This window comes from Scyliorhinus torazame, chromosome 15 (genome assembly GCF_047496885.1).
Source record: "Scyliorhinus torazame isolate Kashiwa2021f chromosome 15, sScyTor2.1, whole genome shotgun sequence".
Lineage (NCBI taxonomy): Eukaryota > Metazoa > Chordata > Chondrichthyes > Carcharhiniformes > Scyliorhinidae > Scyliorhinus > Scyliorhinus torazame.
The window spans coordinates 157,090,104-157,113,656 of NC_092721.1; the positions used below are offsets into that span (position 1 = coordinate 157,090,104).

Sequence of the window (23,553 nt, forward strand, 5' to 3'; positions counted from 1 at the left end):
GCCTGCTGAGCCTGGTTTTAGCACATTTGGCATTGTAGCCTTAAAACCAGTGTTGGGCCCTGATGTCTATATTGAAGAAGCTTGTTTAACATGGGTGCCCATGGTATTTGAACTTCGACACAGACAACTTTAGCATATTTCAATAAACAGAGTGAGCCATCCAGTTCTGTAGACTGTAGGATTCCTACAAGTTTAAGGAGCCACTGAAGGAACATACATGCCCCATATGCCAAGCCCATCAGTTTTATGAATAAGTAAGGTTTACACTCTATTAGTGTGGGTGACATTTTCTCAAACTTTGTCAGAATGTCAGATACATAATCACACAAGTATGGGGGGGGGGGGGGGGAGAGCTGTCCCTCTCTTCCACCCCTGCCAAACACGACCACGTGAGTATCAGGGGTCCCCCCCCCCCCCCCAACCTACCTACCCCACCATGGTGGCAGAATCGCAGGCACTACTTTCCCCCCCCCCCCCCCCCCGCCCCTCATCACAGGCATGATTTCCCTCCCTTCACATATATCGGCCCTTCCCAATGGAGCTCCCCAGAGGGCCTGCCGCTGGCACCGCCCCCACTGCTCTGGCAGCCTGAGCCAGGGATAGAAAATTCTGAAATAGCTGGACAGAGTTGGTGCAAGATAGTGTTTCCTCTGACTGGGGGCCTAGAACACGTGGTCACAGTCTCAGAATACAGGGTAGGCCATTTAGGACTGAGATGTGGAGAAACCTCTTTACGCAGAGGGTGGTGAATCTGTGGAATTCTTTACTGCAGAAGGTTGTGGAGGCCAAGTCACTGAATATATTTAAGAAGGAAATAGATATACTTCCAGACTCTAAAGGCGTAAAGGAGTATGGGGGGAGTGCTGGTGTATGGTATTGATATAGAGGATCAGCCACAATCATGTTGAATGTCAGGGCAAAATGACCAACTCCTGCTGCTATTTTCTATGTAAGGAACTGAACTGGACTAGCCATAGATATGTACTATGGCTACAAGAGAAGACTGGAGGCTAGGAATCCTGTGGCAAGGAACTCTCATCATGACTCCTCAAAGCCTGTCCAGCATCTACAAGGTACAGGTTAAGGTATAGGCCTGGATGAGTGCAGCTTCAACACTCACGAAGCTTGACACCATCGAAGATAAAGCAGCCCTTGGCACCCTGTTCACAAACATTCACTCCTTCACCACCAACGGAAAGTGGTAGCAGTGTGTAACACCTACAAGATGCACTTTGAAATTTTTCGTCAGTATTCACTCAGGAAAAAGATAATGTTGTGGAGGAGAATGCTGAGCCCCAGGCTAATAGAATAGATGGCATTGAGGTACGTAGGGAAGAGGTGTTGGCAATTCTGGACAGGCTGAAAATAGATAAGTCCCCGGGACCTGATGGGATTTATCCTAGGATTCTATGGGAGGCCAGGGAAGAGATTGCTGGACCTTTGGCTTTGATTTTTATGTCATCATTGGCTACAGGAATAGTGCCAGAGGACTGGAGGACAGCAAATGTGGTCCCTTTGTTCAAAAAGGGGAGCAGAGACAACCCCGGCAACTATAGACCGGTGAGCCTCACGTCTGTAGTGGGTAAAGTCTTGGAGGGGATTATAAGGGACAAGATTTATAATCATCTAGATAGGAATAATATGATCAGGGATAGTCAGCATGGCTTTGTGAAGGGTAGGTCATGCCTCACAAACCTTATTGAGTTCTTTGAGACGGTGACTGAACAGGTAGACGAGGGTAGAGCAGTTGATGTGGTGTATATGGATTTCAGCAAAGCGTTTGATAAGGTTCCCCACGGTAGGCTATTGCAAAAAAATACGGAGGCTGGGGATTGAGGGTGATTTAGAGATGTGGATCAGAAATTGGCTAGCTGAAAGAAGACAGAGGGTGGTGGTTGATGGGAAATGTTCAGAATGGAGTACAGTCACAAGTGGAGTACCACAAGGATCTGTTCTGGGGCCGTTGCTGTTTGTCATTTTTATCAATGACCTAGAGGAAGGCGCAGAAGGGTGGGTGAGTAAATTTGCAGACGATACTAAAGTCGGTGGTGTTGTCGATAGTGTGGAAGGATGTAGCAGGTTACAGAGGGATATAGATAAGCTGCAGAGCTGGGCTGAGAGGTGGCAAATGGAGTTTAATGTAGAGAAGTGTGAGGTGATTCACTTTGGAAGGAATAACAGGAATGCGGAATATTTGGCTAATGGTAAAGTTCTTGAAAGTGTGGATGAGCAGAGGGATCTAGGTGTCCATGTACATAGATCCCTGAAAGTTGCCACCCAGGTTGATAGGGTTGTGAAGAAGGCCTATGGAGTGTTGGCCTTTATTGGTAGAGGGATTGAGTTCCGGAGTCAGGAGGTCATGTTGCAGCTGTACAGAACTCTGGTACGGCCGCATTTGGAGTATTGCGTACAGTTCTGGTCACCGCATTATAGGAAGGACGTGGAGGCTTTGGAGCGGGTGCAGAGGAGATTTACCAGGATGTTGCCTGGTATGGAGGGAAAATCTTATGAGGAAAGGCTGATGGACTTGAGGTTGTTTTCGTTGGAGAGAAGAAGGTTAAGAGGAGACTTAATAGAGGCATACAAAATGATCAGGGGGTTGGATAGGGTGGACAGTGAGAGCCTTCTCCCGCGGATGGATATGGCTGGCACGAGGGGACATAACTTTAAACTGAGGGGTAATAGATATAGGACAGAGGTCAGAGGTAGGTTCTTTACGCAAAGAGTAGTGAGGCCGTGGAATGCCCTACCTGCTACAGTAGTGAACTCGCCAACATTGAGGGCATTTAAAAGTTTATTGGATAAACATATGGTTGATAATGGCATAGTGTAGGTTAGATGGCTTTTGTTTCGGTGCAACATCGTGGGCCGAAGGGCCTGTACTGCGCTGTATTGTTCTATGTTCTAAGAACTCTCCAAGCCTCCTTAGAGAACATCTTCCAACCCTGACCGCCACCATTTAGCAGGACCAAGCCAACAAAACACATGGAAACATGGCCAACTAGTTCCACTCTCAGCAACTCACCATCCTGACGAGAAAATATATCGCTTTTCCTTCACTGTCGCTAGGTCAAAGACCTAAAACTCCCTCCCCAACAGTGCTTTGGAGGTACCTACACCTTATGGACTGCAGCAGTTCAAGAATGTAGCGCACCACCATCTTCTCAGGGGCAATTAGGGATGGGCAATAAATGCTGGCCTAGCCAGCGACGTCCACATCCCATGAATGAATTTTTTTAAATGCCAGTTTGCACACTGCAAGGGCTCAGAAACTGCATACTCTGTTTTTGTGATGTTGATGGGGGGATAGATATTGCCTAAATAACAGAGGATAACTTCTCTACGTATCTTCAAAATAATGCTCTGAGACCTTTTATGAGAACAGATGTTTTAATGTTTTGGTTTAAAGTTTCAACCATAAGGCACCACCTATGGCAGAGAAGCACTCCTTTTTAATATAGTTGAGTGTTAACTTATAGTTTCTGTGCAGAAACTATGGGGTGGAATGGGGCTATGTCCCCACGCAGGCATCAAAACGCTGGCGTTGCACTCCCAAGTTTCCTCAAAATAATACAAGCTGATTCACTTACATTCAGGGGGCTAGCAGGGACCGCAGTGCTTCACGCAGCTTTGGCTGTAGATACGGGCCCCCACACTTCTGGTTTCAAGTCCATGCATGCGCACAGCGGCGGCCTCCAGCGGCCACACTGAGCGCCATGATGGACTCTGACCGCGGTGGCATCTGGATGATGTAGGCCCCCCCAAACGGGCGCGTGCCCGAGGATCCATCCGGCCCGATCTCTCCCCCGGCCGCCCATAAGGCCCCCCCCCCGGTGCCCGACCCCCCCTGCCACCCATCAGGGCGGCCGTGGACTGAGTCCTCATCCACCACGCGAGAGTCCCGACTGGCCATAGCATGTTAGTTCCACGCCGTTGGGAACTCGGCCAGTCGGGAGCGGAGGATTGCTGGGCGGGCCTTTGGCAATGGCCCCCCAGCCACGCAGAGTACTACGCACACATGCCGATTTACGGGGCCTGGAGACTCACCGGACGGGCACCGGGCCCGATTTCGGTGCCAAATTGGATCTCCGCTCTCGTGTCAAACACGATTTCGGTGCTGGGCTGTGGAGAATCCGGCTCCATGTTCACTTTACACAACAGCTTTCATGAAAATGTGTATTACCATCATTGCCTTCGCTACTCCATGAGACCATTTAATAGCCATTTAATCACTCTTTTAATAGCCTCAATGCTCAACAGTTGCATCTACTGGCTTTCCCTTCAATCACGAGCTGTTCTGAATTTCCCTCTTTTAAACCTATTGAGTGGCAAACAGCTGCCAATCATTTCTGCATATGTAATGAGAACTCAGCAGAAAATAGAAGCAGGCTTACGATGAAGTCACATGGTTTGGCAATAGCCTTGTTCTGACATTCATTTGATAATGGGAGGAAATGTCAGCCCACATTGTGACAATTTATTTAAACTTTAGGGCTACTCAAGTAGATGACGAGGGTATTTCTGAGGCCTTCCTGTTGCCATGGGCTAGATTTTCAGAATGGAGTGGGGAACTCCTTTCCCTGCAACTCCTCCCCTGCAAGACTTTAGGATCCAGTGCCGCCCTCGAGGAAAATAATTTGCAAATTTTGCCCACACCTAACAATTGAAAATCCAGCCCTGTGTAACATTAGCGATTGAAAGTCAAACTTTTATTTCCTATTTTGAAACAAAACATTTTCTGACACCCTTCTAATGTGTATTTGATATTGATTGATAGAGCATTATGATTATCACATAGAAGAAAAGAAAGAACTTGTATTCATCAAAATGCCTTTCCTATCCTCGAGAATCCTGACTGCATCACAGCAAATTAATTATTTTGAAGTGCAGTTGTTCTGGACATAACCGAGCAGTCAATTTGCATAGCTTAATTGTTCATACAGAAAATAAGGTAAATGAATAGTTGATAGCTTAAAGATTTGGCTAAGCAACACCTGACTTTCGGGTGCTAAGCCACTTCCTAAGCCTTCAATATGGCAAATGCTGCCCAACGTATTAGTAGAGGCCAAAAAATTCTTGAAACCGGGATCAGACCATTCACATATGCAAATAAAAGCCCTCGCCCTTGTTTGAGAGCCCCACTGTAAGATTGATTTGCCCTAATGCAGCTGAAACCAATGATTAAGGGTCTGCCTGTTCGGTCAGAACCAACAAGATAACATTTTAAAATATATTTAATTGTGAGCTAACACCACTCCAGATGTTCTTCTGGCCACCAATTGTGTCATTCACCCCAGGAGAAAGTGATGAACATGGGGAGATACAAGTCCATGGACACAAGGTTGAGAATTTGAATTTTGTGCATTACTGGACATTGTAGCCATTGCTGGGATTCTCTGGCCATTTGCTGGTGGCTGGATTCTCTGGTTCCACCGGCAGCGCACCCCTACCTGTGGGTTTTCTGGTAACGTGAGGTGGCTTCAATGGGAATCCCCAGTGACAGCGGTGGGACCAGAGAAACCTGCCACCAGCGATTGGTGTATTGCCGAGAAACACATGGGTGGGAGGCTGGAGAATCCTGCCCATTATATTTTTGGAGGCCAGCAGAGGAGTCACGAAGTAGGGATTACCACCTTGGGGATATTGATGCGAATGCGCTCGGGCACCTGCCCCTTTTGGCATTTTTACCTCCGATGTTGAAAAAACTGGCTCTCTGCTCGTGCCTGCCTTCTACTGCCCAGTATCTTATAGCAACGGAAGCTGAATGAGGCCCTTAATTGCCTCTTAATTAATTAGTAGGTGGGCTAGTAGGTGCCTTACTCATGCGCAGTTCAGTTGGGAATAAGTCAGAGATGGGCAGGATGCAGCGAGCTAGCCATCCATTATATTTGATGTGACCTCCATTCCTGCCCCCTGCTTAAAACATGCTCGGTGGGGGGTCGATAAAATCCACCCCTTTGTGATGGAGAAGATTAACTCGCTGACTTAAAAATGACAATGCAACCACTGAGCCAACTGGTTCAGACCTGGATCCAAATGTAATTGTTTTTTGTAAATTAATAGGTGTTTCACTGCATGTAATCTTTCATCTTTTGTGCTTTTCTCCCCCAGTTGATTATCTCAATGAGTTCACTTGCGGAATACTGTCTACCCTCTGTAGTGCGCACACTTTTTGATTGGTACAAAAGACAAAATGGTACAGAAGATGAGTCCCATGAGTATCGGCCCAGAACAAGTACCAAATCAAAAGGGTAATTATTTTTCATTTTATTTTGGTGACTACTTCTGTTCATGCAGCTTGTCTTGTGGGCTCTGTTCCTCTGCCTTTTGTTCTGGGACTTGTCACATAATACATCAGATTGTTTATTGACTCAAAAGTACCCAACTGGAAAGAAAGATCACTGTCACAGTCTTATGGATAAAATTGTGGTAAGACCGCCTGATCTTCAGAATTATCTTTCTTTAGAATCAACTGAATACTGCAAGTAGAGATGTTACACAGAATCTGAATGAATCAAACGAAGATTTAAGCTATGAGTAAAATGGAATGCATGTTAGCCTTCGTTTTAAGGTATTGGGAAAACCACCTAGGGCCACATTTTCTATATACACATGTGGATTTGTATACATACGCAAACAAAATTCCTTTGGGGATGTTCATAGAAAATCAAAGATATACTTTAGGTGGATTGGCCATGATAAATTGCCCTTAGTGTCCAAAAAAGTTGGGTGGGGGTCACTGAGTTACAGGGATAGTGTGGAGGCGTGGGCTTAAGTGGGGTGCTCTTTCCAAGGGCCGGTGCAGACTTGATGGGCCGAATGTCCTCCTGCACTGTAAATTCTATGAAATCTATACTCACATGTATGTTGTTTTATAATGACAGGAGTATTACACTGTCTGATGCCCAATATAGTGCTCTACCTCTAAAAGTATGCCTGTGATTCTTTATGGTCACAAAGGGTGGAATTTTTCGGTCCTGCCAGCAGCTGGAGTTGTGACGGGTGGGGGTAGAAAATTCGGAGTGAGGTCAAAGGTCAGGGCGGACTCTTCCCAATGTTGGCTCAGGCGAGAAAACTGTGAAGCTTGCAGGCGTCACAGCTGGCTTTTCTCAGCGTATTGAACAATGCTCTGTGCATTTTAAAAGTGTTACGGTCCTAGTTAATGTTATAACTGGACAGGAAGATTCCAGAATGGAACCCTATCTGAAAAGATGGTGGGCGCGATTCTCTGAAATGGAGACAGAGTGTTCGCGCCGTCGTGAACGCCGTTGAGGTTCACGACGGCGCGAAACGGCCCCTTTCCCGACCGATTCAGGGCCCGATAATGGGCTAGGAGCGGCGCCGCGTCATTTACGTGCACCAGGCCTTGGCGCCACATAAAGGCGGTGCCGCATACATTATGCGGCCGGCGCCGCATAACTGGCGTCACCCGCGCATGCGCGGGTTGGCCGGCGCCAACCCGCGCATGTGTGGTTGCCGTCCTCTCCGAGTCCGCTCCGCAAGAAGATGTCCGACGGATCTTGTGGGGCTGCGGAAGAAAGGAGGTCCTCCTTCAGAGAGGCCGGCCCGACGATCGGTGGGCACCGATCGCAGGCCAGACCCCATTTGAGCCCCCCGCAGGCCGCCCCCCAGCGTTCCCGCGCTGTTCCCGCCGGCAGCGACCAGGTGTGGACGGCGCCGGGGGGAACCCGCCGTTTTGGGTAGGCCGCTCGGCCCATCCAGCACTGAGAATCGCGGAGGTACCGGTAAATCGCCATTTTGGCTGTCTCGGGCGATTCACTGGACCGCGCCGCGCAAAACGCGATTGTGCCGATCTGGCCGCTTCCGTGAATCGCGGGAGGGCGTTGGACCGGTGTGGCGGGAAAATTTGGTGACCCAGGCGATTCTCTGAAACGGCGCGGGGAGCAGAGAATGGTAACTTTGACTTTTTTTTATAACACTTGGAGAAAGAAAATTTGTTTTAAACAAGAAAAAAACATGAAAAGTTAGATTATTAACAATACTCCTTTACTCCCCCCCCCCCCCCTTAGTTTAACAAAACACACTGGTTTTAAGATTAACACAGATTACAAAGTACATCTTAAACTACAATGGTCCCATTAACACAAAATATCTTTTAAACACACAGATTGGCTTTAGTCAAATACACACACACTCTTTTTTTCCTGGCAGAGTTAAGAGCTGTTCACTCCCCAATGTCCTGTCTCCAACTGCTCTAGTTTCCAGTTAAAAGTAAGAACAAAGGAAAACCCTGCCCTCTGGAAAGTGGCCTCTGTTGCTAAGCACTGACTTCATCTATTTATTCTTCATGCCGTACCCTCTCTAAGCACAATGGAAACATAGTTGGAACTTAACCGACTCCTGCTCATACAAAAATCTTCGGCCAGCAAGAATCTAACTGTAGGTTTTACCCTACAGGCAGAGAAACATTAAATTAAACACTTAAAACTATAGCTTATTTCTCATGTTTACTGATACAAATCTTTCTCTTAAAACTACCTTTGTTTTCTTAACAAAAGGGGAAGCGAGATTCACACCGTTAGCTAGAGGGGCAGGACCTAAAGACGCCAGCAAGGTCCGGAACCGTGATGGCGCCCCGATCTCCGACTTAAATAAAAGCCCCGTGCCCAGGAGATTGTGACGCTCCTCCAAGCATCGGGGCACTTCTTCCCACCCCCCCCCCCACCACAATGCCAAAATTGGGGCACCCCCTTGCATCACAATGCCAACATTGGGGCATATCCTCCCACCACATACCAACATTGGGGTATTCCCCACTCCTCATCACAATGCGAACATCAACTCCTCTTCCCTCACAGGCATCGAGAGTCTTCCTCGCTCTCCCCCCACCTCCAGCCACCACCCATAAGGGGAATCCCCACATTGTGTGCAGGTATTATGGCGTCAAGGCCTGTAAGTACATGCTAATTTATACAAATGTATGGAAATCAGGTTTACGCCCTTTCTGGATCTGATCACATCGCAGGCGGGGAAGATCTCAAGCCGAGATCTTGCTGGCGCAAATCCTGTTTTGGCCGTCACAAGATTTAGTGGCCATTATGGCATTTGCACCCACGGCTAGCATGGCTGCTAGATTTCTGCCAACAGGGAAAATCCCTGTTCCACTCCTATTTACTCTCAGCTGCTCTGTGATCATCAGAAGTAGATCATGCGCATATGTGCTAGATACCCTGGGAGTTCTCATGGCACGAGATCGAGATGGTTGACAGTTTCAAATTCCTAGGTGTGCACATCACCAACAATCTGTATTGGTCCACCAACGTCGACGCTACAACCAAGAAAGCACAACAGCGCCTGTGCCTGTGCTTTCTCAGGAAACGAAGGAAATTCGGCATGTCCACATTGACTCTTACCAACTTTTACAGATGCACCATAGAAAGCATCCTATCTGGCTGCATCACAGCCTGGTATGGAAACTGCTCGGCCCAAGACCATAAGAAACTATAGAGTCATGAACACACCAGTCCATCACACAAACCCGCCTCTCATCCACTGACTCTGTCTACACCTCCCACACCTCCGGTTGCGGCTATGCGGAGCTAAGCCGCACATTCGGCGGCTCCCGCTAAAACGGACTTTTGGGCTCTCCAGAGGAGCCCCAACGGCAATTTATCGACAATTTCCAGTGTGGGAAGGTGAGAGCGAGGTCCACCCCCCATAGTATATGGATTGGACCAGGAGCGGAGTGGTCAAAAAAGCGATTTTGGAACAGCGAAAAGTGCGAGGGAGAAAAAACAAGATGGCGGCGGGCGGGGATCAAGCGGCATGGGTGCAGGAGCAGCAGGAGTTTCTCAGGCGCTGCTTTGAGGAGCTGAAGAAAGAGGTGCTGGCGCCAATGCTGACGGCGATCGAGGGGTTAGTGGAGACCCAGAAGGCCCAAGGGGCGGCGATCCAGACGGTGCGGGGAAAAAGCCACGGAGAACGAGGATGAGATCTTGGGCCTGGCGGTGAAGATGGAGGCACACGAGGCGCTGCACAAGAGGTGGGCGGAAAGATTCGAGGACCTGGAGAACTGGTCGAGGAGGAAGAAGGAGTGGAGGGGGCCGATGCCGGGGCATATGTGAGCACGATGCTCAACTCGCTGATGGGTGCGGGGGCCTCTCCGAGTCCCCTGGAACTAGAAGGGGCTCCTCGGGTCCTGGCGAGGAGACCCAAGGCCAACGAGCCACCAAGGGCGGTAGTGGTGAGGTTTCACCGTTTCGTGGATAGAGAGTGTGTCTTGAGATGGGCCAAGGAAGAGCGGAGCAGCAGGTGGGAGAATACGGAGGTCCGAATCTATCAGGACTGGAGTGCAGAGGTGGCAAAGAAGAGAGCTGGTTTAAATCGGGCCAAGGCGGTGCTCCATCGGAAGGGGGTGAGGCTCGGAATGCTGCAGCCAGCGCGATTGTGGGTCACATTTCAGGATCGACACCACTACTTCGAAATGCCTGAGGAGGCTTGGACCTTGATACAAACTGAAAAGTTGGACTCAAACTGAGGGTTTGTGGTTGTGGGGGGGATGTCGGTTGTATACAGGGTTTTTTTTTTTTTTTTAAATAATATTTTATTGAAAATTTTTGGTCAACCAACACAGTACATTGTGCATCCTTTACACAACATTATAACAATACAGATAATAATGACCTTTTTTATTTAAACAAGAACAAAAGAAAACAACAACAAATAAATAAATATTAAATAACAAAAATAAAAACTAGCCCTAATTGGCAACTGCCTTGTCTCAGGCCACACACCCCCCCCCCCCCCCCCCCACCCCCCACCCCCCAAGTTCTGGGCTGCTGCTGCTGCCTTCTTTGTTCTCCCCTATCTATCTTTCCGCAAGATATTCGACGAACGGTTGCCACCGCCTTGTAAACCCTTGAGCCGACCCCCTTAGGACGAACTTAATCCGCTCTAACTTTATGAACCCCGCCATATCATTTATCCAGGTCTCCACCCCCGGGGGCTTGGCTTCTTTCCACATTAGCAATATTCTGCGCCGGGCTACTAGGGACGCAAAGGCCAAAACATCGGCCTCTTTCGCCTCCTGCACTCCCGGCTCTTGTGCAACCCCAAATATAGCCAACCCCCAGCTTGGTTCGACCCGGACTCCTACTACTTTCGAAAGCACCTTTGTCACCCCCATCCAAAACCCCTGTAGTGCCGGGCATGACCAAAACATATGGGTATGATTCGCTGGGCTTCTCGAGCACCTCGCACACCTATCCTCCACCCCAAAAAATTTACTGAGCCGTGTTCCAGTCATATGTGCCCTGTGTAATACCTTAAACTGAATCAGGCTTAGCCTGGCGCACGAGGACGACGAGTTTACCCTGTTTAGGGCATCTGCCCACATCCCCTCCTCAATCTCCTCCCCTAGCTCTTCTTCCCATTTCCCTTTTAGTTCGTCCATCATAGTCTCCCCTTCGTCTCTCAATTCCCTATATATATCCGACACCTTACCGTCCCCCACCCATTTCTTTGAGATGACTCTGTCCTGCACCTCTTGTGTCGGGAGCTGCGGGAATTCCCTCACCTGCTGCCTCGCAAAAGCCCTCAATTGCATGTACCTGAATGCATTCCCTTGGGGCAACCCATATTTCTCGGTCAGCGCTCCCAGACTCGCAAACTTCCCATCCACAAATAGATCTTTCAATTGCGTTATACCTGCTCTTTGCCACATTCCATATCCCCCATCCATTCCCCCCGGGGCAAACCTATGGTTGTTTCTTATCGGGGACCCCCCCAGTGCTCCGGTCTTTCCCCTATGTCGTCTCCACTGTCCCCAAATCTTCAGTGTAGCTACCACCACCGGACTCGTGGTATAGTTCCTTGGTGAGAACGGCAATGGGGCTGTCACCATAGCCTGCAGGCTGGTCCCCCTACAGGACGCCCTCTCTAATCTCTTCCACGCCGCTCCTTCCTCCTCTCCCATCCACTTACTCACCATTGAAATATTAGCGGCCCAATAATACTCACTTAGGCTCGGTAGTGCCAGCCCCCCCTATCCCTACTACGCTGTAAGAATCCCTTCCTCACTCTCGGAGTCTTCCCGGCCCAAACAAAACCCATAATACTCTTTTCTATCCTTTTGAAAAAAGCCTTCGTGATCACCACCGGGAGACACTGAAACACAAAAAGGAATCTCGGGAGGACCACCATCTTAACTGCCTGCACCCTCCCTGCCATTGACAATGCTACCATGTCCCATCTCTTGAAATCTTCCTCCATCTGTTCCACCAACCGCGTCAAATTTAGCCTGTGCAATGTGCCCCAATTCTTAGCTATCTGGATCCCCAGGTAACGAAAGTCTCTTGTTACCTTCCTCAACGGTAGGTCTTCTATTTCTCTACTCTGCTCCCCTGGATGCACCACAAACAGCTCACTCTTTCCCATGTTCAATTTATACCCTGAAAAATCCCCAAACTCCCCAAGTATCCGCATTATTTCTGGCATCCCCTCCGCTGGATCCGCCACATATAGTAGCAGATCATCCGCATATAAAGATACCCGGTGTTCTTCTCCTCCCCTAAGTATTCCCCTCCATCCCTTGGAACCTCTCAGCGCTATCGCCAGGGGCTCAATCGCCAGTGCAAACAGTAATGGGGACAGAGGACATCCCTGCCTTGTCCCTCTGTGGAGCCGAAAATATGCCGATCCCCGTCCATTCGTGACCACACTCGCCACTGGGGCCCTATACAACAGCTGCACCCATCTAACATACCCCTCTCCGAACCCAAATCTCCTCAACACCTCCCACAGATAATCCCACTCCACTCTATCAAATGCTTTCTCGGCATCCATCGCCACTACTATCTCCGTTTCACCCTCTGGTGGGGCCATCATCATTACGCCTAACAACCTCCGTATGTTCGTGTTCAGCTGTCTCCCCTTCACAAACCCAGTTTGGTCTTCATGAACCACCCCCGGGACACATTCCTCTATTCTCATTGCCATTACCTTGGCCAAGACCTTGGCATCTACATTGAGGAGGGAGATTGGTCTGTAGGACCCGCATTGTAGCGGATCCTTTTCCTTCTTTAAAAGAAGCGATATCGTTGCTTCTGACATAGTCGGGGGCAGTTGTCCCCTTTCCTTTGCCTCGTTGAAGGTCCTCGTCAGTAGCGGGGCGAGCAAGTCCAAATATTTTCTGTAAAATTCAACTGGGAATCCGTCCGGTCCCGGGGCCTTTCCCGTCTGCATGTTCCTAATTCCTTTCACCACTTCTTCTACCGTGATCTGTGCTCCCAATCCCATCCTTTCCTGCTCTTCCACCTTGGGAATTTCCAGCCGATCCAAAAACTCCATCATTCTCTCCCTCCCATCCGGGGGTTGAGCTTCATACAATTTTTTATAAAATGTCTTGAACACTTCATTCACTCTCTCCGCTCCCCGCTCCGTCTCTCCATCTTCGTCTCTCACCCCCCCTATTTCCCTCGCTGCTCCCCTTTTCCTCAATTGGTGTGCCAGCAATCTGCTCGCCTTCTCTCCATATTCATACTGTACACCCTGTGCCTTCCTCCATTGTGCCTCTGCAGTGCCTGTGGTCAGCAAGTCAAATTCCACATGCAGCCTTTGCCTTTCCCTATACAGTCCCTCCTCCGGTGCTTCCGCATACTGTCTGTCCACCCTCAAAAGTTCTTGCAACAACCGCTCCCGTTCCTTACTCTCCTGCTTCCCTTTATGTGTCCTTATTGATATCAGCTCCCCCCTAACCACCGCCTTCAACGCCTCCCAGACCACTCCCACCTGAACCTCCCCATTGTCATTGAGTTCCAAGTACTTTTCAATGCATCCCCTCACCCTTAAGCACACCCCCTCATCCGCCATTAGTCCCATATCCATTCTCCAGGGTGGACGCCCTCTTGTTTCCTCCCCTATCTCCAAGTCTACCCAGTGTGGGGCATGATCCGAAATGGCTATAGCCGTATATTCCGTTCCCCTCACCCTCGGGATCAATGCCCTACCCAACACAAAAAAGTCTATGCGTGAATAGACTTTATGGACATAGGAGAAAAACGAGAACTCCTTACTCCTAGGTCTACTGAATCTCCACGGGTCCACCCCTCCCATCTGCTCCATAAAATCCTTAAGCACCATGGCTGCTGCCGGCCTCCTACCAGTCCTGGACTTCGACCTATCCAGCCTTGGTTCCAACACCGTGTTAAAGTCTCCCCCCATTATCAGCTTTCCGGTCTCTAGGTCTGGGATGCGTCCTAGCATTCGCCTCATAAAATTGGCATCGTCCCAATTCGGGGCATACACGTTTACCAACACCACCATCTCTCCCTGTAATTTGCCACTCACCATCACGTATCTGCCCCCGTTATCCGCCACTATAGTCTTTGCCTCGAACATTACCCGCTTCCCCACTAATATAGCCACCCCCCTGTTTTTCGCATCCAGCCCCGAATGGAACACCTGTCCTACCCATCCTTTGCGCAACCTAACCTGATCTATCAGTTTCAGGTGCGTTTCCTGTAACATGACCACATCTGCTTTAAGTTTCTTAAGGTGTGCGAGTACTCGTGCCCTCTTTATCGGCCCGTTAAGCCCCCTCACGTTCCACGTGATCAGCCGAGTTGGGGGGCTTCCCCCCCCCCCCCCCCTTGCTGGTTAGCCATCATCTTTTTCCAGCTTCTCGCCCAGTTCCCACGCGGCTGTATTTCTCCCAGACGGTGCCCCCCCGCCCATCCTTTCCCGCACCCACTCCCCCCTTTCCCCAGCAGCAGCAACCCAGTAATTCCCCCCTCCCCCCCCCCGCTAGACCCCCCGCTAGCGTAATTACTCCCCCCATGTTGCTCCCAGAAGTCAGCAAACTCTGGCTGACCTCGGCTTCCCCCCGTGATCACGGCTCGCCCCGTGCGGTGCCCCCTCCTTCCTGCTTCTCTATTCCCGCCATAATTATCATAGCGCGGGAACCAGGCCCGCGCCTCTCCCTCGGCCCCGCCTCCCATGGCCAACGCCCCATCTCCTCTCCCTCCCCACCTCCCCCCATCACCACCTGTGGGAGAAAGAAAAGTTACCATACCGCAGGATTAATCATACAATACAATCCCTCTTCGCCCCCGCCCCCCCCCCCCCCCCCCCCCCCCCACTCGTCCCACCACTTTGTCCAAACGTTCATTTTCGTAGTCCAATCATTCCAATTTTTCTTCTACAATAAAAGTCCACGCTTCATCCGCCGTCTCAAAGTAGTGGTGCCTCCCTTGATATGTGACCCACAGTCTTGCCGGTTGCAGCATTCCAAACTTTATCTTTTTTTTGTGAAGTACCCGCTTTGGCCCGATTAAAGCTCGCCCTCCTTCTCGCCACCTCCGCACTCCAATCTTGATAGACGCGGATCACCGCGTTCTCCCATTTACTACACCGAGTTTTCTTCGCCCATCTAAGGACCATTTCTCTATCCTTAAAACGGAGAAATCTCACCACTATGGCTCTGGGAGCTTCTCCTGCTCTCGGTCCTCGCACCATAACTCGGTATGCTCCCTCCACCTCCAACGGACCCGTCGGGGCCTCCACTCCCATTAACGAGTGCAGCATCGTGCTCACATATGCCCCGACGTCCGCCCCCTCCACACCTTCAGGAATGCCAAGAATCCTCAAGTTGTTCCTCCTTGCGTTATTTTCCAGTGCCTCCAACCTCTCCACAGATCGTTTCTGGTGTGCCTCCTGTATCTCCGACTTCACCACCAGGCCCTGTATATCGTTTTCATTCTCAGCTGCTTTCGCCTTCACGACCCGAAGCTCCTGCTCCTGGGTCTTTTGTTCCTCTTTCAGCCCTTCAATCGCCTGTAATATCGGGGCCAACAACTCTTTCTTCATTTCCTTTTTTATCTCCTCCACGCAGCGTTTCAAAAACTCTTGTTGTTCAGGGCCCCATATGAAACTGCCACCTTCCGACGCCATCTTGGTTTCTGCTTGCCTTCCTTGCCGTTGTTCCCAAAGGATCCGCTGCAATCCCGGCCACTTTCCTCTCCTTTTTCCATCCGTGTCCAGGGGGAACACCCTTCTGGTTTGTATACAGGGTTTTAACTATGCGTGGGGAATGTTCCACGGGTTGGGTGATGGATGGGGATGGGGGAAGAGATCTGATGGGGAAGCGATCTGAATGGGGAGACTGTGAGAGAGTGTGGGCGCCGGTGCTGAAGGGAGGGGAGGCCCGGGGATGGGGGAATTGGGATAAGGCCGCAACAGGAGCGGCGCTAGAGGGGGCAGGGGAGGCTCAGGACAGCGCAGGCTTTTTCCCGTGCTAGGGAAGGACGGGGGTGGGGGGGGGGGGGGGGGGGGGGGGGGGGGGGGGGGGGGGGGGGGGGAGGAGCGGGGCACAGGCGGAATTGCGGGGGGGAGGGGGGGGGGGGGGTCGGCCACTGGGGGGGGGGGGGGGGGGGGGGGAATTGGGGGGGGGGGGTTCAGCAGGAGTCAGCTGACTTATGGGAGTGTTTATTGGGGGAGCAAAAGAGCTAGATACGGATCTAGTGGGGGGGGGGGGGGAGAATAGGGTTGCTGCTGCATTGGCCGATGGGGGAACTGGAAACAGAAGAGGTGGTCCGGGGCGGGGGGCCCCCATCTGGGGGACTGGAGCGTTCGGGAGGCGCGGGCACGGGACTGGCCTAGAAAAGGAGATGGCCAGTCGGAAGACGGACGGACGGGGGTGTGGGAGGTTGGAAGCCCCCCAATCCGGCTGATAACTTGGAATGTGAGGGGCCTGAATGGGCCGGTTAAGAGGGCCCGAGTGTTCGCAGCACCTTAAAGGGACTAAAGGCAGACGTGGTCATGCTTCAGGAGACACATTTGAAGGTGGCAGACCAGCTCAGGTGAAGAAAGGGATGGGTAGGACAGGTATTCCATTCGGGGCTGGATGCGAAGAACAGAGGGGTGGCAATACTGGTGGGGAAGCGGGTGTCGTTTGAGGCTAAGAATATTGTAGTGGACAATGGAGGTCGATACGTGATGGTGGACGGTAGGTTGCAGGGGACGTGGGTGGTATTGGTAAACGTATACGCCCCGACCTGGGATGATGCTGGATTTATGAAGCGCATGTTGGGGGCGGATTCCGGATCTGGAGGCAGGGAGCTTGATAATGGGGGGGGGGGATTTCAACACGGTGTTGGATCCAGCATTAGATCGCTCCAGAGGCATTTAAGGACTTTTATGAGGAGCTGTACAGATCTCAGTCCCCAGCGGGGGAAGAGGCCGGCTGCGGCCAAGGTGCTTAGGGGGTTTATGGACCAGATGGGGGGAGTAGATCCATGGAGATTTGCTAGGCCCCTGGCCTGGGAATTTTCTTTTTTTTCTCACGTACACAGAGCCTACTCTCGGATAGTTTTTTTGTTTTGAGTAGGGCGCTGATCCTGAAAGTGGAGGGAACGGAGTACTCGGCCATAGCTATCTCAGACCACGCCCTGCACTGGGTGGAGCTGGAGTTAGGAGAGGAGAGGGACCAACGCCCGCTGTGGCATCTGGATGTGGGATTACTGGCGGATGAGGAGATGTGCGGGAGGGTGCAGGGGTGCATTGAAAGGTATTTGGAGGCCAACGACAACGGGGAGGTGCAGGTGGGGTTAGTATGGGAGGCGCTGAAGGCGGGTGGGTCAGGGGAGAGTTAATCTCCAGGGCTCACAGGGAGAAGAGAGAGGGCAGGGAAAGGGAGAGGTTAGTGGGGGAGATCCTAAGGGTAGACAGGAGATATGCAGAGGCCCCCGAGGAGGGACTATTTAGGGAGCGGCGAAGTCTCCAGACGGAATTCGACCTGTTGACCACGGGGGAACGCAGAGGCACAGTGGAGGAAAGCACAGGGGGCGACGTACGAGTATGGGGAGAAGGTGAGCCGGATGCTGGCACATCAGCTCCGTAAGAGGATGGCAGCGAGGGAGATAGGTGGAGTTAAGGATAGCAGGGGAACTACGGTGTGGAGTGTGGTGAAAGTAAATGAGGCATTTAAGGACTTTTATGAGGAGCTGTACAGATCTCAGCCCCCAGCGGGGGAAGAGGGGATGCAACGATTTCTAGATCAACTGATGTTCCCGAGGGTGGAGGAGCAGGAGGTGGCTGGTTTGGGGGCGCCACTTGGGTTGGGGGAGCTGGTTAAAGGACTGGGGAGCATGCAGGTGGGGAAGGCCTCGGGGCCACATGGGTTCCCGGTTGAGTTTTACAGGAAGTATGCGGACCTGTTAGCCCCGTTGCTAGTGAGGACTTTCAATGAGGCAAGGGAGGGGGGGACCCTGCCCCTGACAATGTCCGGGGCGCTGATCTCTCTGATCCTGAAGCGGGACAAGGACCCACTGCAATGTGGGTCGTATAGACCGATCTCGCTCCTCAATGCTAAGTTGCTGGCAAAAGTGCTGGCTACGAGAATTGAGGACTGTGTCCCGGGGGTGATTCATGAGGACCAGACGGGATTTGTAAAGGGCAGGCAGCTAAACACCAATGTGCGGAGTCTCCTCAATGTGATTATGATGCCCTCGGTGGAGGGAGAGGCGGAGATAGTGGCAGCTATGGATGCGGAGAAGGCCTTTGACCGGGTGGAGTGGGAGTATTTCTGGTAAGTGTTGCGGAGGTTTGGGTTTGGGGAGGGGTTTATCAGGTGGGTTAAGCTCCTATATAGAGCCCCGGTGGCGAGTGTGGCTACGAATCGGCGAAGGTCGGAGTATTTTCAGCTGTATCGAGGGACAAATTGAGCCTTTGACCATGGCATTAAGGGAGTCCAGGAAATGGAGTGGGGTGGTCCGAGGGGGAGAGGAGCATCGGGTGTCGCTGTATGCGGACGACCTGTTGCTGTACGTGGCAGATCCAGTGGAGGGGATGGTGGATGTCATGTGGATCCTAAGGGAGTTTGGGGACTTCTCGGGCTATAAGCTCAATGTAGGGAAAAGTGAGCGCTTTGTGGTGCATCCAGGGGACCAGGGAAGAGGGATAGACGACCTACCGTTGAGGAGGGCGGAAAGGAGCTTTTGGTACTTGGGGATCCAGGTAGCTAGGAGCTGGAGGGCCCTGCACAAACTTAATTTGACGCGGTGGAGCAGATGGAGGAGGACTTCAAAAGATGGGATGTGTTGCCACTCTCGCTAGCGGGCAGGGTACAGTCGATTAAAATGATGGTCCTCCCGAGGTTTCTTTTTGTGTTCCAGTGCCTTTCTATTAGGATTCCCACGGCCTTTTTTAAGCGGGTAGGTAGGAGATCATGGGTTTTGTGTGGGCAAACAAGACCCCGAGGGTAAGGAGGGGGTTTCTGGAGCGTAGGAGGGACAGGGAGGGTTGGCGTTGCTGAATCTGGGTGGCTATTATTGGGCATCCAACGGGGCGATGATCCGTAAGTGGGTAATAGAGGGAGAGAGGGCGGCATGGAAGAGGTTGGAGGTGGCGTCCTGCAAAGGAACGAGCCTGAGGGCGCTAGTGACGGCACCGCTGCCGCTCTCGCCGACAAGGTACACCATGAGTCCGGTGGTGGCGGCAACGCTAAAGATCTGGGAGCAATGGAGACGACATAGGGGTGAGATGGGAGCCTCGGTGTGGTCCCCGATCCGGGAGAACCATCGGTTTGTCCCAGGAAGGATGGACGGGGGGTTTCGGAGCTGGCATCAGGCAGGGATCAGAAGGATGGGCGACCTGTTTATAGACGGGACGTTTGCGAGCCTAGGGGCGCTGGAGGAGAAGTTTGGGTTACCTCTGGGAAATGCGTTCAGGTATATGTAAGTGAGGGCGTTTGTGAGGTGGCAGATGAGGGTATTCCCGTTGCTCCCGGCACAGGGGATTCAGGACAGGGTGATTTCGGGTGTATGGGTCGGAGAAGGCAAGGTTTCGGCGATATATCAGGAGATGAAAGAAGAGGGGGAGGCTTCGGTAGAGGAGCTCAAGGGCAAGTGGGAGGAGGATTTGGGGGAGGAGATCGAAGAGGGTCTGTGGGCTGATGCCCTGAGTAGGGTTAATTCCTCTTCCTCATGTGCCAGGCTCAGCCTGATACAGTTTAAGGTCATTCACAGAGCGCATATGACAGGGGCGAGGCTGAGTAGCTTCTTTGGGATGGAGGACAGATGCGGGAGGTGCTCGGGAAGCCCGGCGAATCATGCCCACATGTTCTGGTCATGCCCGGCACTGGATGGGTTCTGGAGGGGTTTCGCGAAGACTATGTCCAAGGTGGTGAAAGTCCAGGTCAAGCCAAGTTGGGGGCTGGCATTATTTGGGGTGGCGGACGAGCCGGGAGTGCAGGAGGCGAGAGAGGCCGGTATTCTGGCCTTTGCGTCCCTGGTAGCCCGGCAGAGGATCTTGCTCATGTGGAAGGACGTGAAGCCCCCCAGTGTGGAAGCCTGGATAAATGAAATGGCAGGGTTCATTAAGCTGGAGAGGATAAAGTTTGCCTTGAGGGGTTCTTCAGGCGGTGGCAACCATTCCTAGACTATCTCGCGGAGCGTTAGAATGAGGTCGGTCAGCAGCAGCAGCAACCCGGGGGGGGGGGGGGTCTCTTTCGGGTCGGGGGTATTTGGGCGGGCGGGGGAGGGGTTTTTCCCTGGGGATACTTGTAAAAAAGCATATGGGAGGGTTATTATGTGCGGGAGAAACCCATTGTATAAGTTCTGTAGTATGTTTGATTGATATGTTTATGTTCTGTTCTGTCATTTCTCTTTCTCTTTTCTGTTACGGGGGGGGTTTAATTGGTTGAAAATGTTTGTTGGAAAAACTGTGAATAAACATACTGGGCGCGATTCTCCACTCCCACGCCGGTTGGGAGAATCGCCTGGGCTGCCAAAATTTCCGTGGACGCCGGTCCGACGCCTCCCGCGATTCTCCCAAGCGGCGGGAACGGCCCGGTCAGGTTTCGCAGGCCGAGGAATCGCCGGAGACACCGAAAATGGCGATTCTCTGGCACCCCCGCTATTCTGAGGCCCGGAAGGGCCGAGCGACCAGGCCAAAACGGCCCTATGTCTTGGGGTGGAGGTCAGCTTCTTCACCCTGTGCCTCAGCAAGATGGGAGACCTGCTGGAGTTTTTGACCTTGGAAAAGATGATGTTTACGTTGAGGGGGGCGAATTACGGGTTCTACAATTGTTGGGTTTTGTTCATCATGCAATTTCAGGAGTTGGTTATCGTTGACTGCTGAGGTGTGAGGGGGTGGGGGTGGGGGGGGGGGGGGCGTGCTGAGAGGGTTATCTGTTTGGGGTTGTTTTGTATTGTAAAATTGTTGAAAGTTTGTAGAATAAAAATACTTTCAAAAATAAAAGTATGCCACAGCCATTTTCAAACGCTCATTTTCTGACCCGGACCCACCAAGTGCCTGAGTATTCATTCGGCACAGTCTTATAAATTAAACTGAAATATTGGTGTTTTGTTCCAGTATCCTAGCCACTGTTTGGGTCTGGTCTGGAATCATAATAGTTGTTTCAATCGCTTGAGTGACTTTTAAGAACAGACACAAAACTGGTTTCTGCTGTTTAAATCAAAAGAAGAGACAAATGTTTATATTCACAATACCCAAAATGTAATCGCAACAAACACCCCATTCACATAGACCGATGAATTCTTAAATTTCCTGAAAACAGTTCCTCCAAGAAGGTCATCTGAAGCATTGCAGCCTGGAAATTCTCTTTCAGTTCACTGAAGAGAAAAATGGCTGTTGAAGATCTCTGGTGATTAACTCGAGTATTCCAAGCAAAAAAAAGGGTTCTGGTTTGTCTGTCGAATTTGTGGTCGAGTATCTGTAGTGAAGAAATATCTTGCAGGTAAAACGAATTAGCCCGTACCTTTTTGCATATTATGGAATTTAATGCAGGTTCCCACTTGTGCTGGGAACATAAGTTTTGTCTGGCCTTCATATTCCAGACTGACCATTCTGGGGTGTTCTTAGATCACCAGCTGTTTTTTTGTCATGTGACTACCAAATCAGTACTCCCATTGTCCACACAAGTGATTCGATGGCATAAACTATTGTCACATAATGAGGGATGAACAACAGCCATAGGGCAGTACGGTAGGTCAGAGAAACATAGGAAATAGAAGCAGGAGGAGTCCATTTGGCCCTTCGGGTCATTATGATCATGGCTGATCATCCAACTCAATAGCCTAATCCCGCTTTCACCCCCATATCCTTTGATCCCCCTCGTCCTAAGTGCTATATCTAACTGCTTCTTGAAAACATACAGGGCGGGATTCTCCGTTCCCTTCATTGGAAGGTCCTCCAAAGATTGTTCACAATTTAATGACTTTTCAGAGGCAGGTCCTGACATGCATTAGCTCCTTTCTGTGTAGAAAACAAAAAAAGGTCACCTGACTCCTCTGGAGTCCATTTTGTCAAGGTAATTTGTCCACATTCTATGCTGATTTAAAGAATAAAAATGTGATTCGTCTTCATGCTTTCGTTTAAAAAAATATATATTTCAATTAAAGTTTTACATTTTTACATTGTACATTTATTAAAGAGAGATGAAATGGTTACAAATTACAGGTTATTCTTTTTCAGTATTGTCCCCCCCCCCCCCCACCCCCCCCCCCAACCTCCATTCTTACGTTCTTTTAGGGTCTTTTCCGTGGCCCTTTACTTCACCGTGGGTGGTTGTTTGGTGTTTATCTGTGGGCAGTGCCTTTCTTCTCCCTTCCCCCTCCCTATCGATTGGCCTCCCCTCTCTTCTTATCCCATTGCTAGCCTGCTTTTGAGGGTTCTCTTTCATGTGGCCTTGTGTTGGTCCCTCTGGTCCCTGTGTCAGCCACTTTCTGGCCACCCCCTGTTGTTTCGTCAGGTCTCTCTCCCCCCCCCCCCCCACCCCCCCATTCCTGTCTGCTCCCTGTGGTCCCGGCGGCTCCTGTGCGTTCCCCCCCCCCTCCCCCGCTCTATCAATTGTTGGCTTCAAACAGGCCTTGGAACAAGTTGGTGAATGGCCCCCACGCTTTGTGAAAGCCATCTTCTGACCCTTCGATGGTGAACTTAATCTTCTCCAGGTGGAGAACTTCTGTTAGGTCTGCCAGCCAGTCTGCAGCTGTGGGTGGTGCTGCTGATCAGCAGGTGGTTCGGATTCTCCGGCGGGCGATTAGGCAAGGAAGGGTATCAGCCCTCTTCCGCATATGTAGTTCTGGCTGGTCCGATACCCCGAAGACTGCCACTCACGGGCACGGCTGCACCTTCACCCCACAACCTTGGACATTGCATCGAAGAAGGCTGTACAAAACCCGACATGTCTGAGGCATGCCCAGAATATGTGGGCGTGGTTGGCTGGGCCTCCCTGGCATCAGTCACATTTATCCTCCACCTCCGGAAAGAACCTGTTCATTCGTGTTCTTGTCAGGTGCCGCCTTACCACTTTTAGCTGCAAGAAGCTCAGCCTAGCGCAGGGGGATGTGGAGTTGGCCCTGTTCAGTGCTTCACTCCAGAGTCCTCACCCTATTTCCGCCTCTAGCTCTTCCTCCCACTTTTCTCTTGTTTCACCCAGTGGGGAGCGTGTCCTTTCTAAAAGTCGTCCATATCTGTCCCCGCAGTTCCTCTTTCCCAGATTGTCCGCGACCAATAACTCCTGCAACATTGTGTTTGTCGGGGTCCTTGGGTACGTTGTCGTCTCCTTGCAGAGAA

At 51.1% G+C, this 23,553-nt stretch overlaps 1 protein-coding gene across 6 annotated transcripts in view; it reads left to right on the forward strand.

The window, feature by feature from the left end:
- The window catches only part of LOC140391931 (protein furry homolog), a 790,380-nt gene that overhangs the window by 311,477 nt on the left and 455,350 nt on the right, over positions 1-23,553 (forward strand). For all 6 annotated transcript variants that reach the window (XM_072476991.1, XM_072476992.1, XM_072476988.1 and 3 more), the window contains one exon: positions 6,112-6,251. In XM_072476991.1, coding sequence (XP_072333092.1) covers positions 6,112-6,251 — 140 coding nt within the window. The remainder of the gene's footprint in view (positions 1-6,111; positions 6,252-23,553) is intronic.